Source organism: Dreissena polymorpha, chromosome 8 (genome assembly GCF_020536995.1).
Source record: "Dreissena polymorpha isolate Duluth1 chromosome 8, UMN_Dpol_1.0, whole genome shotgun sequence".
Lineage (NCBI taxonomy): Eukaryota > Metazoa > Mollusca > Bivalvia > Myida > Dreissenidae > Dreissena > Dreissena polymorpha.
The window spans coordinates 71518581-71535982 of NC_068362.1; the positions used below are offsets into that span (position 1 = coordinate 71518581).

A 17402-nucleotide genomic window follows, 5' to 3' on the forward strand; every position below is an offset into this window, starting at 1 on the left:
TAATCTTGTCAATAGAGCTGCAACGATTTGATCCGATTCATCGAAAATCGATTCGAAATGCTTCGATTCGATTACGATACCAAACCTACCTAATTCGATTCAATTCTTTAACATATATACATATATATACATAGATACGTAAAGCGCGCTGTATTCTGACTATTGATACAGGAAGGTGTAGGTTTTATCTTTACCTGTAATTACGACGCGCGCGATTGGTTGCTTATTACTTTAGTCATCCAATCAATAAGCCTGTTACGGTCTACTTTCGGAAAAAGCGTCAAAATGGCTGAACAAGTTGTTGCCGACAAATTGAAATTATCAGATGCGCCTAAGAAGCTAAAATCAAAAGTGTGGCAGTATTTTGGGTTTCGGGATGGTAGCCCTACCAATAACGCAAAGTGTAAACTGTGCTTCACGGATGTGGCGTACGCTAAGTCTGGCTCAACCACTAATCTAATTTAATGCAATATGTCAAACGCAAACATAACGTTGATTTAGCAAGACAAAGAGGTCGTACAAGTGAAACTACTCAAGTCGCCAGCCAGAAAAGTAGTTTTATTTCTGTTGGAGTTTTGTTAAGTTTATTAGAGAATGTGATTTGTCCTACAGGTAACAGGTGATGCTGTCATGACACAGTGGTAGACATGCTTATAGCGGTTTTGGGTAAAGGTGTAATAGTGATAGTACTACCATTCAACTGATTCCAGATACGTTCTTATCATTATTTATTTATTTTTTATATTATTGTGTAATCAACACAATCTTCTAGTCAGAAGTTTTTATATTAAAATTGAGTCCTAATTTGCTATTCTTTTTTATGGGTTTTATTGAAATCACATTTGAACAGAAATGTTAATTTTGAGGCATAAGAGTGAATATATGATTAAACTAGGTTTGAAGATTACTCGAATCGAAAAAATCGGTATCGGAGTGTCTGAAATCGAAATCGAATCGAATCAAGCTGTTGGTGAATCGTTGCAGCTCTACTTGTCACACATACTAAATTATGAAATAAGCAATGAATATAGTGCAATCATGTACAAATGTAATAATTAGATAGTAAGTAAAAAATCCCCCAAAAAGGGAAAACGCCGCGAAAATTCCCCCTGCTATGGGTAGCGACCCGCTTCCCCTAAAATGGATTGAGGGCCCTGGCGTTCTTGAGTTATCATCCGGAAACCATCTGGTGGATTGACGGACAGACCGACCTATTGACGAACCGACATGAACAAAACAATATACCCCCTCTTCTTCGAAGGGGGGCATAAATATCTGATTACAGTAAACTTACAATGCACTCTGTGTTGGTTTTTTAACATTTTGAAAATTGGGCACAGGCCATTTCCAATAAAATAATCACATTTAAAAAAAAAGTAAAACTTGAAAAATTTTGTTGATCTTTTTTCGCCTAAAAATACTACAAAAAAATAATAAAAATGTCTTTTACATATTTGCTTGGATTTAACACATAGAGCTGGATACTAGAGTTGCGACACCTTAAGGGTTTCGCGTGATGGAATGAGTGGAGAGATCAAATCAAATTGAAAATCGATTATTTCTTTAAAAAAATTGGCATGAAAAAATATGTGGGTACGAAAAAAAAATTTGGGTACGAAAACAAATTTAAGTACGAACAAAAAAGGGTACGAACAAAAAAAGGGTACGAAAAACTATTTGGGTACACAAAAAACGGGTACGAATAAAAAATTAGGTACGAAAAAAATTGGGTACGAAAAAAATTTGAGTACGAACAAATGGGTACGAACAAAATTTGGGTACGAACAAATTTGTGAACGAAAAAAAATGGGTAGGAAAAAAATGTGGGTAGGAAAAAAACAAACTTGGTTACAAAACAAATTAGAGCACGAAAAAATATAGGGAACAAACAAGATTAGGGTACGAAAAACTATTTAGGAACGAAAAAAATGGGTACGAATAAAAATTTGGGTACGAAACAAATTTTGGTACGAAAAACATGGGTACGAAAAAAAAATTGGGTACAAAAAACATTTGGGTACGAAAAAGATGGGTACGAAAATAAATTGGGGTAAGAACAAATTTGGGTATGAAAAACATTTGGGTACATAACAAATGGGTAGGAATTTTTTTTTGGGGTACGAACAAATTTAGGTACGAAAAACATTTGGGTACAAAAAATCGGTATGAAAAAAAATTGGGTACAAAAAAATTGGGTACGAAAAAAATTTGGGTACGAAAAAAATTTGGGTACGAAAAAAAAATGGGTACGAAAAAATACGGGTACGAAAAAATTTGGGTACGAAAAAAAAAAATTGGTACGAACAAATTAGGGTACAAAAAACATTTGGGTACGAACAAAATGGGTATGAAAAAAATTGGGGAACGAAAAAAATTTGGTACGAAAAAAATTTGGGGACGAAAAAAATGTGTACGAAAAAAAAAAAATGGGTACAAAAAAAATTTGGGAACGAAATATTTTGGGTACGATATTTTTTTTATTTAAAATCAATTTTGAATTGTCTAGCGGGTGAATTGTCTCGTGGGGGTGCATTGTCTTGGGGTTGCTATAATTGCTACATGTACTTCCGGCCAAGCCACGTGTTTATAGCGATTGAGCAGTGAAAAACACCACTTTTTCGTCATTTAATCAAAAACTGGATTTTCCACAGATATGACGAAAACGCCATCGTGTAGATCGCGTTCTGGTCCATATACATGCGAAATTTCAGCACAAGTGTTGGGCCAGTTTCCAAGAGACTCAAATCGCTGCTGGAGCTTAATTAATTTTAGTCGCCATTATCATTCGTTCAATTGAACGTCATCAATAGAAGATGTCCAATATATCACTCATTCCATAAAGTGATGAAAAAAATATTCTTAGAAAAAAGTTGCTTTAACAAATATACATATCATTATATTTTTTACTTTCAATGGGGAATAAGGAATGTTTGGCAGTCATTTGGTAAAAATATACACTTTTGAGAATGGGAAAGGAAATAAAATTCCGCCAGACATTTGACTCAAAAGCACACCAATGGTACTGCAATCAAATGTTGATGTAATCATTTGGTCTTTATAGAAGTTTAACAAAAATGCTGTGCCATGCTTAAAAAAATGTTTTTCTTGCTCTTCCCTGCCTCTTATAGGTTGCCCTTTTTAAGATACCTTACCTTTCTTGCTAATATTCAATAGCTAGAAGTTTAAGATGAAAACAGTTCATTCACTCATACATGTACCACTGTAACAAACTGGAGTTTACAGCAGACAGGAACATGTATACATGAATGTACAGCTATTCAGTCATTTTCCATGTGCCTTTTGTGAAAGATTTTTTTCTTTAAGTGATGCAGTTCCACAAGAAATGAGTCGCGCTCTTGGAAAAAGGGGCAGTCCACAAAAAGGGGCAGTCCACAAAAAGGGGCAGTCCACAAAAAGGGGCAGTCCACAAAAAGGGGCAGTCCACAAAAAGGGGCAGTCCACAAAAAGGGGCAGTCCACAAAAAGGGGCAGTCCACAAAAAGGGATGGTGTCGTCCCTAATTAGCCTGTGTAGTGTGCAGCTTATCTAGTACAAGACTTTACGAACATGCATCAAACCACGTTTTCCCAGAGCGAGGCATCAACACGTTATATTATCTACTTTCTAGCTTACAAACCTTATAAAGTCCTGTATGGGAGGCTCTTCTGACAGCTCTATGAGGTCTCTTACATGGTTGATGAGGACCCAGGTGAGGTGTTCAGAGTCATTCAAGTTCTCACACTGAAATCACAACCAATGCAATACATCCTCATCCGCTCAGAGGCAAAGTGAACATGGCTAAATGCAACCGGCATAAAACCAGAACAGCCTAAGAGTAACTAGCAGATTGTTTGGTTTTATGCTTTTTGCTGCTTATCAGTTAACTAAGGATTCGACATAAAGCCTTTGAAACTAGAAGCTTGTAAGAAACATATTTAATTTTATATGATTTTTTACTTGACAATAAATGTATATCTGAATGGTAAAGGGTAAATGAGATCTGTTAAAAACTCACAGAAGAGTTTAAGAATTGTTCACAAACTAACTTGTGTGCAAACTCACAGCATAATCACAGAAGATTATGAGAATTGTTCACAAACTGACAGCACAATCAAAGAAGAGTATGAGAATTGTTTACAAACTTACAGTACAATCACAGAAAAGTATGAGAATTCTCTACAAACTAACTGCATAATCACAGAAGTGTATGAGAATTGTGCGCAAACTCACAGCATAATCACAGAAGAGTATGAGAATTCTTTACAAACTTACAGCATAATAACAAAAGAGTATGAGAATTCTTTACAAACTAACAGCTTATTCACAAAAGAGTATGAGAATTCTTTACAAACTCACAGCATAATCACAGAAGAGTATAAGAATTCTTTACAAACTTACAGCATAATCACAGAAGAGTATGAGAATTCTTTACAAACTCACAGCATAATAACAGAAGAGCATGAGAATTCTTTACAAACTCACAGCATAATCACAGAAGAGTATGAGCCCTCCACGCCGGAGTATTTCATCGTTACATCTCTGCTGAGCCCGGCTGGCAGACTGGGAGGACACGTCATCCGTCTGCTCCTGGCCATCACTGAAACACACAGCGCTAATCAAGTCATGGCTTTTAAATAAATTATTTGATATTTCAACAGTACATGTATTTAAGTAATATAATGCAGTGGTTGGTTAACTTACCAGTACTTCTCCTAGCTGAAGCTAACTTATCAAGTAATAAGTAAATATGTTTATGCCAACTGCCCTGAGTTAATCAGAGATAGGGGAAGAAATAATTAAATATAATGGCCAAACTCTCCACCCAAGTAAGGTGGTTTGGTGGGTGCTTGAACCCACCATGATTACAAAATTATTCAAGCAATTATGGTAAGATATCAATTGTATACATACTTTCATAGATGCTTAAACTTCTAACGTTAAAATCTGCACAAGCTGAAGGGAACACCGCTAACAACAACTGCAAATGTAACATTTTTGCATTGAAGACCATGTAGATATCAAGACAAAATGTACATGTATAAAGACCTCCTGAATAATGCAAATTGTGGAGATAAATGTTAGCTTGGGTTAGTTTGTGGAAGCAGGTTCAATTGGTTTTGCTTGAAGGCCAGGTTTTATGGTTTTGAGCCAGGTTAGCTAAGTTTTTGAACCATGGCCTGTAAGCATGGATTTTAACTAAGTCCTGGTAGCATGGTTTTGAGCTATGGCCCACTTAGCATGGTTTTAAGCTTAGGCTGGTTTCACCTAGTTTTCAGCGTAGGCTGGATAGCATGGTTTTGAGCTTGGGCAGGTTTAACATGGTTTTGAGCAAAGGTAATGTAAGGTTTTCAGCAATGGAAAGGGTTAGCATGGTTTTGAGCTTAGGCCAGGTTAGCATGGTTTTGAGCTCAAGCCAGTTATTATGATTTTTAGCTAAATCCGGGTAAGAATGGTTTTGAAGTAAGGCCAGGTAGCATGGTTTTGAGCTAAATCTGGGTTAGCATGGTTCTGAGCTAAGGCCAGTTGGCATTGTTTTGAGCTAAGGCAGGTTAGAGTGTTTTGGGCTAAGTAAATACTAACATACTTTTGGTTAACAAGGTTTGAGCTTAGGCTGGTTTGATAGGTTCTGAGCTACGGCCTGTTAACATGGTTTTGGGATAGGCCGGGCTACCATAATTTTGCGACATTGCTGGGTTACCATAAATTTGAGCTAAGCTGAATGAACGGCTTTGCTTAGTTATCTGCTTGCCAACTTTTTGTCTCACCTTGCTGATGATGCCATAACATACTTCCGAGGCGTCTTCACGACCTCGCTCCAGAATGCCTGGTCACTGAAGTTGAGCAGTATGAGCACGTTGCACCACTGAAGGGTCAAGGTTGGCTGGCTGTTACCTAGCAACAGGAAGTTGTCATTGATCTCCTTCACAGAGTAGAAGAAGGGCTGCGCAGGCTGCTGTGTGCACTGAATGGAAGATGCCGCAACGCGCCGGAATGTGCCTGAGCCAATGAGAGACAATGGTGTTAGTATGGAGACAATAGGTATTTCTTCTCTTGGTTAAAAGCAATCTATATATTATATATAAAATACAATTTGGTGAAGATTGGTAAAAAAATAGGTGTGCAGAAACTGCCATTTCTTGAGGGCATTTAGATCAATCATCAAATTAGGCTAAGATATTGGTATAACATTATTTTTGGTTTTCATCAAACATTTACAAACATTTACCTGACTGGAACATGTGTGTGATGTACATGAGCAGGTGAGAGAGCTGCTGACAAAGGAAGTCACATGACTGGTCACATGACCCATTCTTGATCGTCACCTCATTGATCATGGTCACGCAGAGGCCAATCATTTGCAGCAGGATTCTGAAGGTTTCACATAAGCCATTGTTTCTATTGAAAGGTCCAACATGCTCAAATGCACAGAGAATATGTTGTTGTATACAATCTGTATGTTATAAATAAGCTTTTGCATTTTGTCTTCCTTACAATTTTTTTTTAAACTTTCTATTACTAAAAATGGACTTAAAATCTATATAGGAATCACAACCTTAAAGATGCTAATAGACACTTGCTTGTTCCTTGACCCTAAACAATTAAGTTTCTTGAAACTTTTTACAAACGCGATCAATAGCCCACGACTGCTTTATCATCATAATTAAAGGGCACATAACTCATGAATGTGTGGATTATTGGGAATGAAATGTCTTCTTGCAGATTTATACTGCAAGGTGAGGGCACATTTCAAGTTTCAATTAAAATGCTTGAAACATGTAGAAGTAGCATTCACTTCTAACTTATAACAAGAGGCCCATGAGGGTCTGAATCGCTCTACTGGCTGGAATCAATAGGGCTCAAGCCCTTGATAGTATGAACAATCTAAGTAAGTTTTTAATAAACAGACCCAAAATGGGAAATTTATCGCATAAACAAGAAGAAACGTAAAATTTAAACTTTAAATGGCTCCTTTTCAACAATAAGTAAGACAAATTTTCTTCACTCTCAATGGGGTTCTGGCCCTTGATGATATAAAACATCCGTTGAAGTTTCAAAAGGATAGAACTTTATATGTAAACAAACAAGAAATGAGTTTGTTGGAAACACTATGTCCCCTTCTGCGCCGCTTTGATTTTTTTTTTGACCTTTGACCTTGAAGGATGCCAAATATTAAGTTGCTATCTTCAATATTGCAAAAGTTATGGTAAAATGTTAAAGATTTTCATTTCTTTCTGAAATTCAAGGTGAGATAATTCTGGACTTATAACTGCAATATTGCTCATTTTCAATGGGGTTTGACTCATCCTTCAGATAAAGACACTGTGCAAGTTGGGAAATGATTGGATGAAAACTGTAGACTTAATTGCATATTTCACAATTTTCTCAAATTCAAGGGAAGATAATTCTGGACTTTTTACTCTGATGTAACCCATTTTCTATAGGGTTTGAGTCCTCATTAATTTTGGCCTTCGGCCAGTAGAGCTATAAATTGATACTGACTGACAGCCAAACCCACACGGTGTCTCCAATAAAGCCCCTTTAAACTTTGTTAACAGTGGTTTAATTAAGACAAATCTTCCTGAAGGCACTCTCCCTAGCCATGATTTCCTCTGCAGGGGATAACAATTAATACAATTACAGCCCAACCAACAGGATGACTCAAAAAAAAAACCTTCAATCTTTGTTAACAGGGGCTTAATTGAAGACAAATCTCTAACCTAGCCATGATTTCCTCCGGTTTGAGGGCAGCCACGAGAGTCCTGTCCCTGTCAGACAGTCCCGTATCTGTGACTTTCAGGACGTGCAGTTGCAGTGAGAGCTCGTGTATCCGTGACAACACCACCTCCTCCTTCGTCTGCGCCATGAGAACCCGTAGGACTGCCAGCACCAGGCACATCCAGAGCTCCAGACTGGACTGGCTTGTCTGCAATAGACATGGAATAGTATGAGGAGATATTACTTGTTTGTTAGCAACAGACTTGGTTCGGTCCATGTCGTCTTAATAGTGGGTCGGTCAAAGACATTACGATTTCTTTGTCTAATACTGGCATGTTGTAGTATTTAGGGCTGATGATGTCCTTGTCTGCAAACGACATTGTGTAGTACACAGACAATATGATTTAATTGTCCACAACAGACATGGTACAGTGTAAAAAGCTCATGACTTATTTGACTACAATGGACAAAACAAGGCTGAGATGCATAATAAATCAAACTTAAAGAGCTGGAAAAGTTGGTAGACAGACCGGGAAAAAAATCAAATACAAATTAAATTATGCCCAAAACCAACAAGAATCAAATACAATAAAATTATGCCCAAAACCTACAAGAATCAAATACAAATAAAATTATGCCCAAAACCTACAAGAATCAAATACATATAAAACTATGCCTAAAACCTAGAAGAATCAAATACATATAAAACTATGCCCAAAACCTACACTACTTCAGATGAGACTTACAATGTTCACAGGCTTCATGAGCAAGGCCTTCAGGAGTATGTCGACTGGTCTGAACACGATGGGTGCAACAGACTCAAACAATCTGTGTACCGCGTCCAGGGCCATCTGATTGGGCAGATCAATCTGCAAACACAGCAGCAATCTGCTTACGTCTTAAATTTTCAAGACTCTGTACATTCTACAATGCTTTTGCAGCTTATGTAGGTAGTAATGAATGCCAGACAAAACCCCTCCCGGATAAAAACCCTCCCGTCAGTTTTATAGGGGCTGGACAAAAAACCTCCCATAAACAAACGGGGCCGGATGAAAACCCTCCCATAAAAAAACGGGGCCGGACGAAAACCCTCCCATGAAAAAACGGGTGCGGACAAAAAACCCTCACGTGAAATCTGAGCCACGAATTCAAGTAGTGAAATCTGAGCCATGAATTCAAGTACTAACGATTATTTATACATTTTTACTCCGAAATCGGTCATTTCCCAATTTCATTTTCGACATTGTCTTTTGTCTTTTGTTGTCGGTTATCCGAGATATTTATTTTTTTTTGTAATAGTTACTTCACTTCAGTAGGTCATATTACACTACATCTTGACTAATTTTAATATTTCCGAAATTGTAAATGTTGTTGTTATTTTCCACCCATTTGACATTATTTATATATGTTTGAACTAAGATTTTTATGACTACTTAGCATGATAAGAAGTACAATGTTCATGATTACTTAGTATGAATAACAAGTAGTGTGTTTATATAAAATATATAAAATATCACTTTGTGCGCCATCCAGTGCATTAAGAAAACACTAAAGTCGTGTATCATTTTTTATTCATCATCGTTAATGGAGATGTTGCAGATTCACAGTATGATATTTTGAGCAAATGTTGTCAGCATTGAGTGAATTTTTCGGATTAATGAATGCAACATTGTGTGAAGCAAATACATTTGTCGGTGTTAAATTGCTTTTAATTGATTCTGTGTTTAAACTAATTAAAAACTAAAAGTAGTTGCAAATTCACAGATTGCTAATTTGAGTAAATTTTTTGGATTAATGTTTGCAACACCTTGTGAAGCAATTACATTTGTCGGTGTTTAATTGCTTTCAAGGGAGGGTTTTTGTCCGCAGTTGCAGATTCACAGTTTGATATTTTGATATATAATATTGTATGCAATTAATTAGTTCATTGTTATGATTAGCTGTTTAGTGGGCCCGAATAACCGTTAGCGACTATCGGTAATGCAGTATGTGCTATCAATCTTTTGAATCAACAGATTTGACTATATGCATTTAAATACAAATTTTTTAAATAAAATTCATTTTAATTATTAAATACTTACCTGTTATCGTATGCTTATACTTTCCAAGGGGAAATAACTCATCCGGAATTTTAACTGGGAATCCGCCACCTCAATACCGTAATACAGGCCAGGTTAAACATAGTGCAATGCAACCTAGCCAAAAATCGGTAACCAACCCTCAATATTCTTTCAATATATATACAAAAATATTAATCGAATAGCGGGGTGGGAGGTGGGACTTACCGATAACAGGTAAGTATTTAATAATTAAAATGAATTTTATTTAAAAAATTTGTTTTAATGTCATAAATACTGACCTGTTATCGTATGCTGATTTTGCAGCTGCGGTGGGAAGGTTCGTATATATTTTCCCAACACAGTAGAACCCATAAACAGGGTTATCAGCTAATGATATCAAGTAATGTTCGTTAAAACGGTATTAATTATGACTTCTCGGACAGAGTAATATGTCTATGTCGTAAAGAAGACACTACCGTTAGTGAAACCACAACAAGCCCAAACGTATACAAATTGTATTGTTGGCACTTCAGAAAACGAAGATAAAAAGATGACAAGGTGGTCGGATTCCTCCAGTAAACAGCTTAGAGCACGTCAAAAAGTGGGGTGTGATTAATATATGCCCACAAAACAGACAGAGCTCTTAATTCATGCGGTCAGATCCTAAAAAGGAATGAATCCTTAGATAGGATAAGATTAACTTTCCTTAGTCGAGGTCTAACCCCGAGAAATAGAAGCCGCAGACACATCTCCCCCCCTTTTTGGGGAAAAGAAGAGTGTCTTTGAGAACCTCGAATGGACTTCTGACTAACACTGCTGAGATAGAACTTCAAAGCCCTGATTGCCCAAAGAAGTTTATCCTCATCTTCATGACTACCAGTTTAAGAAAACTTGGAAACTTGAAGGTAGAAGCCATATAGAGGACTTGATATTAAGCAAGGAATCCTGGCTGACACAACAAGTGAAAACGACAGTAGATCCAACTGGAATTGGTCGTATTCAACAGAAAAAGCATGAATTTCACTTCTCCGTATGGTAAAAGCCATAATAAGAAGGAAAACCGTCTTAAAATTATATTGGAACTGTTAATAAGCCTGATGAAAAAGGTTCATAGGGAGCTCATTAAGCATCCCAACATGTTACACAAGTCAAAACCGCTTAAGAAGGTAAAGGAACGAAAAACATAGTGTTGACGTTCCATAGTTTGGATCAGTTCCAAAATAGGTAAGACAGCACAGAGTTGCGATGACTTACACAAAACAAGGTATACGAAAGCATAATCTCTATCCTTTGATGAAGAAAAGAACAAATTTCTTATCATCAAGAAAAAGATGAGAAAAACCTTTATGTATCTAGCAGAGTGATTAAGGTAATAACTATGCTCTCAATTACCCAGTAAAAAATGAATTTCCATAGAACCTTTATACAGTTCTGATGGAATTATCCTTGCACAAGTAACAAGGATTGAAACTCTAACAGAAAAACGTTCTTCTGTAGAGATAACTAAAAGTTATTAATGGCCAGACATGAAGTGGCACATGTTTGGATCAGTAAAAATATGTCTCAGTGAGATATGATATTTGACCTGTGAAGAAGTTTCCTGAAAATAATTGTACAGGAGACTTAAAAGGTCGTAGAACCATAATCCCATGGTTCATTAAGTATATTTCATGAAATTATGGCAAAAACTCAGTTATTGCAAAAACTCACCAAGAAGGCAAGATATTCCAGTTTATGTTAATGGACGAATGTATAACAATCGCACACCCTGCTGGATCGATTTCTGTGAACTGCATTGTTGACGTTGTTCAGCATACCGGTATACACTGCGATATACGATCGCATAACGCTAATAACTAGCGTTTGATGATAAACAACATTCTTTGATATACTATGTACACCATGCAACTCGTCTGCAACTTCACTGCCGCGCATGCGCAATTACATTATTGAACCCAACGGAAAAATAATTCGAAAGAAAGAACTGCAGGACAAAACGTCCAACAGGGCGTTGAGACGAACTGGTATGAGAAAGACGATAGAGAAAATGTGTTGTTCTTGCAAAGAACGAATAAGTTCCTGATTTCCAGTTACAAGGAGTGATAATATGATCACCTCCGTGTCTGTAAGTAAACCACGACCGATGTGTGATAGTTGAAACCATCACAAAGGAATCGTGAAAATGTGTTGTAAATGAAAAACAGCTAAAAAGAATTTTCGCTTTTCAAGATGTAGATGTGCAGGTGATATTCGTTAGGATACCACATAATTGAGAAAATCAAGATACGTTGTTCTATGTGATCGTCCATAACCTTATCTGCTCACATCTGTATAAGATGTAAGGAAGGTTGTGGTAGAATAAACTATATTCTTGCCAAGATAATCTTCTAGTCTAGACACCACTGAATAGTGGTAAATAATGACAAAAAGATGGAAATCTGTGTCATTAAATAATCCCGAGATTAATACAATTATCTTAAAAATAAAGCTGAAACGGACGTAAGAAAAGACGTCTCAGCAGAAGGACCGGTGACCGGACCGGTAAATACCGACCGGTGACCGGAACCATTTGTCAAGGATGGGTGGGCAAAGAAACCACGGCAAGCCGAACTTTCCTACTCCAAACACACTTGAAAATTGGTAGAATAGGACAGTGTTTAACACTTATAAGTTTATGACCTATCTACAGAATATAGCCTCTTCTTGAACCAATAACAGGCGCCTTTAAAATCCTGGTTAATACAGGTCGCGAAGTCATCGATTACGAAGTACGGAAATATGATTGATAGTGGTACCTCCGGAATCGGAGGTGTGATGGCAGAAAAAGGTGAAAACCCTAGGGGTAACCTTAAGCGGGTCCACGCTTGCCGGTAGAATGCATGGAGGTCTTAAATTCTGACTTGATTAATCCATTTACTTCAAGACTTCTAACCGGGACGAATTCCGAAAGGAATACGACCAGTTAGGAAGACGGCCTGTTATGGCCAGAAGTGTAATAGAAGAATAACTTTAAGATGAGGTCCCTCCAGATCCTAGGATCTAAGATCTGAGTTCAATAGGTCCTAAGCCATCTACAAGACTGTAGCCGCTATGCGGTCAATCTGATAGGCAATCCTAGGTATCAGAACTCTTGTTGATTCCAGTAGCTTGAAAATATGCACTGCGGTAGGAGCAATAGAAAAGCAGAAGTCGATACAAATGTCGTCTTGCTAATCCTGCTAGCGTCATTAATGTGTCCCAACTGTTCCGTGACACTGACTGCAAAGTCTGTAGCCGACAGGTAAAGGCGGTTAAAACAATTCATCCTTCGGGTCTCTAACATAAATTAATAGAGGTCAAATAGTAATGTTCGACCTCAATGCTAGTCTCCGAGCCCACTTCAGCCGATCTATCTGCAAGACCAGTAGTCTGCATGTAGCCGGTTGAGATAGAAGTACAAATAACAGATATAGCATGATTTGGTAACCGTCGCCAGTAGAACATCAGTATTGAAAAACACAAAAAGTCATGTAGATTGTTGAATCCATAAAATAAAGTATTCAATACAATCATAGCCAGGGGTATACAACTATGTAATGTAGACGATACCCGTGATACTAAAAATTGACCGATGAAAACACAGTGGAATACCGGTAATTGGTAAGTGGTGACCGAACCGGACCGGTCAATGACCGGTAACTGTAGCCCGGTGAACGGACCAGTCATAATATGACCGGTGACGTTACCAGTTAAAGACCGAAAAATGGTGGAATCCATATGGTCTGTTATCAATGTCAAGCACTGCTCGGAAAAGAAGATCATGCCAAAAAAATCCAATCCGATGGCGATGAGACATCACTTATTCTGACCGGTGATCAGTGATCGGTGATATGACCGATGAATGGTGACCGATGTCCGGTGATCGGGACCGGTATAATATAACTGCGTCAGAATGGAAATATCTGGTGCAGAAGAATGACCATCCACGAAGTCATCTGATAATGTTAACCGGAAAAACAACGGTAGATTATCAGTATTAATAGGCATACTTGTCCTTGTAGTCGTAGTGGAGAGAAGAACAGCTTATCCCGAAGCCTGAATGTTAAACGAACTAGTGTTCGTATACAACTACGGCTCGGTGACTGCAACATGTGTGGATGCCATAAGAAGAACCATCACACGTGGAATGGAGACATGATATTCCTAAAGGAATAAAATGGAGAACGTCGATATGACCAGTAGGTTCATTAACGCCTACGTGAGAAGTGGCGACATCCATATAACTTAGATGCCGAAATATTGTTCGGCTACGCTGGAAATATTGTCTTCTACAATATTGTCTCCGTGAGCATTGACATGATCGCTTACGAGCGTATCAACGCCGAGAACGCCGAGAGGTATGTTCGATAACTATCCAGTGGTGCTCAATGCAGTCCGCTGATGTCTACGTGAAGGTTGACGACGTCCTCGTTTCCTGCGATGTCGAGATCTGGATCGGCCGAGATGTGGATCGGCTGCGATGAGACCGAGATCTTCTAGAATAACGTCTCCGTGAGTGACGACGTGATCGCTTACGAGAGCTGCGACGATGAGAACTGCTCGACGAAGAAGAGCGTGTCCGATGTCTAATCCTTGATGAAGACGATGTATTCAACGAAGAATAGGAGAATAATTCAATGAAGAAGACCGAGTTCTTCTTCTTGACCGGTGACTGGTGTTATCGGTGGCAGGCCTAACTGATGACTGTTGACCGGTGACCGGAGCGGTGATCAATGACCGGACCGGTGACCGGACCGGACCGTTGACATGACCGGACCGGTGACATGACCGGTGACCGGACCGGTGACATGACCGGTGACCGGACCGGTGACATGACCGGTGACCGGACCGGTGACATGACCGGACCGGTGATCAATGACCGGACCGGACCGGTGACCGGACCGGACCGGTGACATGACCGGTGACCGGACCGGTGACATGACCGGTGACCGGACCGGTGACATGACCGGACCGGTGATCAATGACCGGACCGGTGACCGGACCAGACCGGTGACCGGACCGGTGACATGACCGGTGACCGGACCGGACCGGTGACATGACCGGTGACCGGACCGGACCGGTGACATGACCGGTGACCGGACCGGACCGGTGACATGACCGGTGACCGGACCGGTGATCAATGACCGGACCGGTGACATGACCGGTGACCGGACCGGTGACATGACCGGTGATCAATGACCGGACCGGTGACATGACCGGTGACCGGACCGGCCGGTCAGACGTCGATCAATGGTCCGTGATCAACGTCCCCGGTGACGTACCGGTCATATCATGACCAGTGTTGTCACCGGATAATGACCGTATGGCGGATGCCAAATGGTCCGGCATTGGTCGATGTCCTTGACCAATGCCATCGGGCAAAGACCGGCTGACGGGTGTCGCCATATGGTCTGATGTTGACCGACTGTCTAAGAGACTTAGCATAGTACGGTCGCGATCGTGCCCGATACCCGGTGACTGATACTGCAACTATCATCCATGATCTGCGAAGTCACCGGGTATTTATCCACTCTTGTTTCTGCGACCATCATGTAGTCGAATATATGAAAAACAAGAGCAAAGCATATTCAACCATAAACTGGTCACAGACCAGATTATCATACGGCACATAAAATCATTATTTGACCATAATGAAAATTATAATAATACTGCCGTAGATCATAAATTAAACAAAAGTTTAATTCAAAACAGATGAAAAATAAAATGACGATCAATTAGATTGTCATACGGAACGTTAAAATCATTATTGCACACAATGGCAAATGATAAACAATCTGTCAATAGAAGAACACGCTTTGCACGATCTCGTAACACATTAGAAGAACATGCTTTGCACGTTCTAGCAATGTATTAGAAGAGCACGTTTTGCACGTGGTCGTTCGCGCCTGAAAACACCCAGCATGGTAGAAATAAACCATTGTTCGATAAAAACAAGCATGGCTTACCTTTTACAAATGAAACAAAATCCATTAAATCCACACAAATTAATCCGAATGAGAAATAAAAAGATAAATAACACAATTTATCTATTCAAAACCCCAATCAACCAAGTGAAAAACAATATTTCAATTCAGAGCCGTAAAAGACACGTATACACCTGGTTGATCCGGAAAGAATATTGAGGGTTGGTTACCGATTTTTGGCTAGGTTGCATTGCACTATGTTTAACCTGGCCTGTATTACGGTATTGAGGTAGCGGATTCCCAGTTAAAATTCCGGATTAGTTATTTCCCCTTGGAAAGTATAAGCATACGATAACAGGTCAGTATTTATGACATTAAAATTGCCTGCAAAAATAAAATTCAATAAGTAATTAAGACAAATTACTTACATATGCTAACGCATTGTTAGTTGTTAACAGAATTTTACTTTCATTTTCGCAAGGTTTTCAGAAAGTTCCCCGAAAGCACGTTTTTTGCATGAATGCGCGTATGACGTGATTAAACGTTGGACTGAATCGTATTGCATTCAATCTAAATTTAAATTCACTTGTCTTTAAATGGCCTCAGTTTATGTTTTAATTGATATTAATTATTGTATTGGATTATCGGATATATATGCACATTAGAAAGCGGTTTGTTTACATATAATCGAAACACATTTTCTTCTTTCAGTTTCACACCCCTGAAAACACATTACACACAATGGGTATTTTTTTCGGATAAATGAATGCAACACTAAGTGAAACTAGAGCTTTGTCACAGACATGACGAATACCCCCACATGCCGCATTGACACATAATAATTTGCATGTCATCTTCACAAAAAAACAGCGGACACCATGCTCAGTTTTTAAAAGGCACTAAGTGACCCCTTGACCTAGTTTTTGTCCCAGAAAGGCCCATGTTCTAACTTGGCCTTAAGATCATCTCCATAAAACTTCTGACCAAGTTTGGTGAAGATCGGATGTAAACTACTTAAATTAGAGAGCGGACACCATGCTGAATGTTAAAAAACGCACTAAGCGACCCCTGTGACCTAGTTTTTGGCCCCGAATGGCCCATGTTCAAACTGGTCCTAGATATCATTTAGATAAAACTTGTGACCAAGTTTGGTGAGGATTGGATGAAAAACTACTTGAATTAGAGAGCGGACAACATGGTGAGGTTTAAAATGCACTAAGATACCCCGTGACCTAGTTTTTGACCCAGCATGACCCATATTCAAACTTGACCTAGACATCATCTAGATACAACTTCTGACCAAGTTTGGTGAAGATTGGATGAAAACTACTTGAATTAGAGAGCGGACAACATTGTGATGTTTAAAACGCCCTAAGTGACCCCGTGACCTAGTTTTTGACCAGGCATGACCCATATTCCAACTTGCTCGAAACATTTTCAAGATACAACTTCTGACCAATTTTGGTAAAGATTGGATAAAAACTACTTGAATTAGAGAGCGGACAACATGGTGAGGTTTAAAACACACTAAGTGAACCCGTGACCTAGTTTTTGACCCGGCATGGCCCATGTTCGAACTGGACCTACACATCATCTAGTTACAACTTCTGACCAAGTGTGGTGAAGATCGGATTTAGACTACTTGAAATAGAGAGCGGACACCATGCTCAATGTGTAAAACGTAC

The 17402-nt window shown here is 38.9% G+C and overlaps 1 protein-coding gene across 1 annotated transcript in view; it reads right to left on the reverse strand.

Annotated features, from left to right (window-relative positions):
• Positions 1 to 17402, reverse strand: part of LOC127840623 (huntingtin-like) — a 140926-nt gene that overhangs the window by 53439 nt on the left and 70085 nt on the right. Inside the window, exons 29-34 of the mRNA XM_052369034.1 lie at positions 8462 to 8584; positions 7718 to 7923; positions 6226 to 6368; positions 5765 to 5996; positions 4482 to 4596; positions 3637 to 3740 (exon numbers count right to left, since the gene is read on the reverse strand). Of these exons, the coding sequence (XP_052224994.1) occupies positions 3637 to 3740; positions 4482 to 4596; positions 5765 to 5996; positions 6226 to 6368; positions 7718 to 7923; positions 8462 to 8584 (923 nt within the window). The remainder of the gene's footprint in view (positions 1 to 3636; positions 3741 to 4481; positions 4597 to 5764; positions 5997 to 6225; positions 6369 to 7717; positions 7924 to 8461; positions 8585 to 17402) is intronic.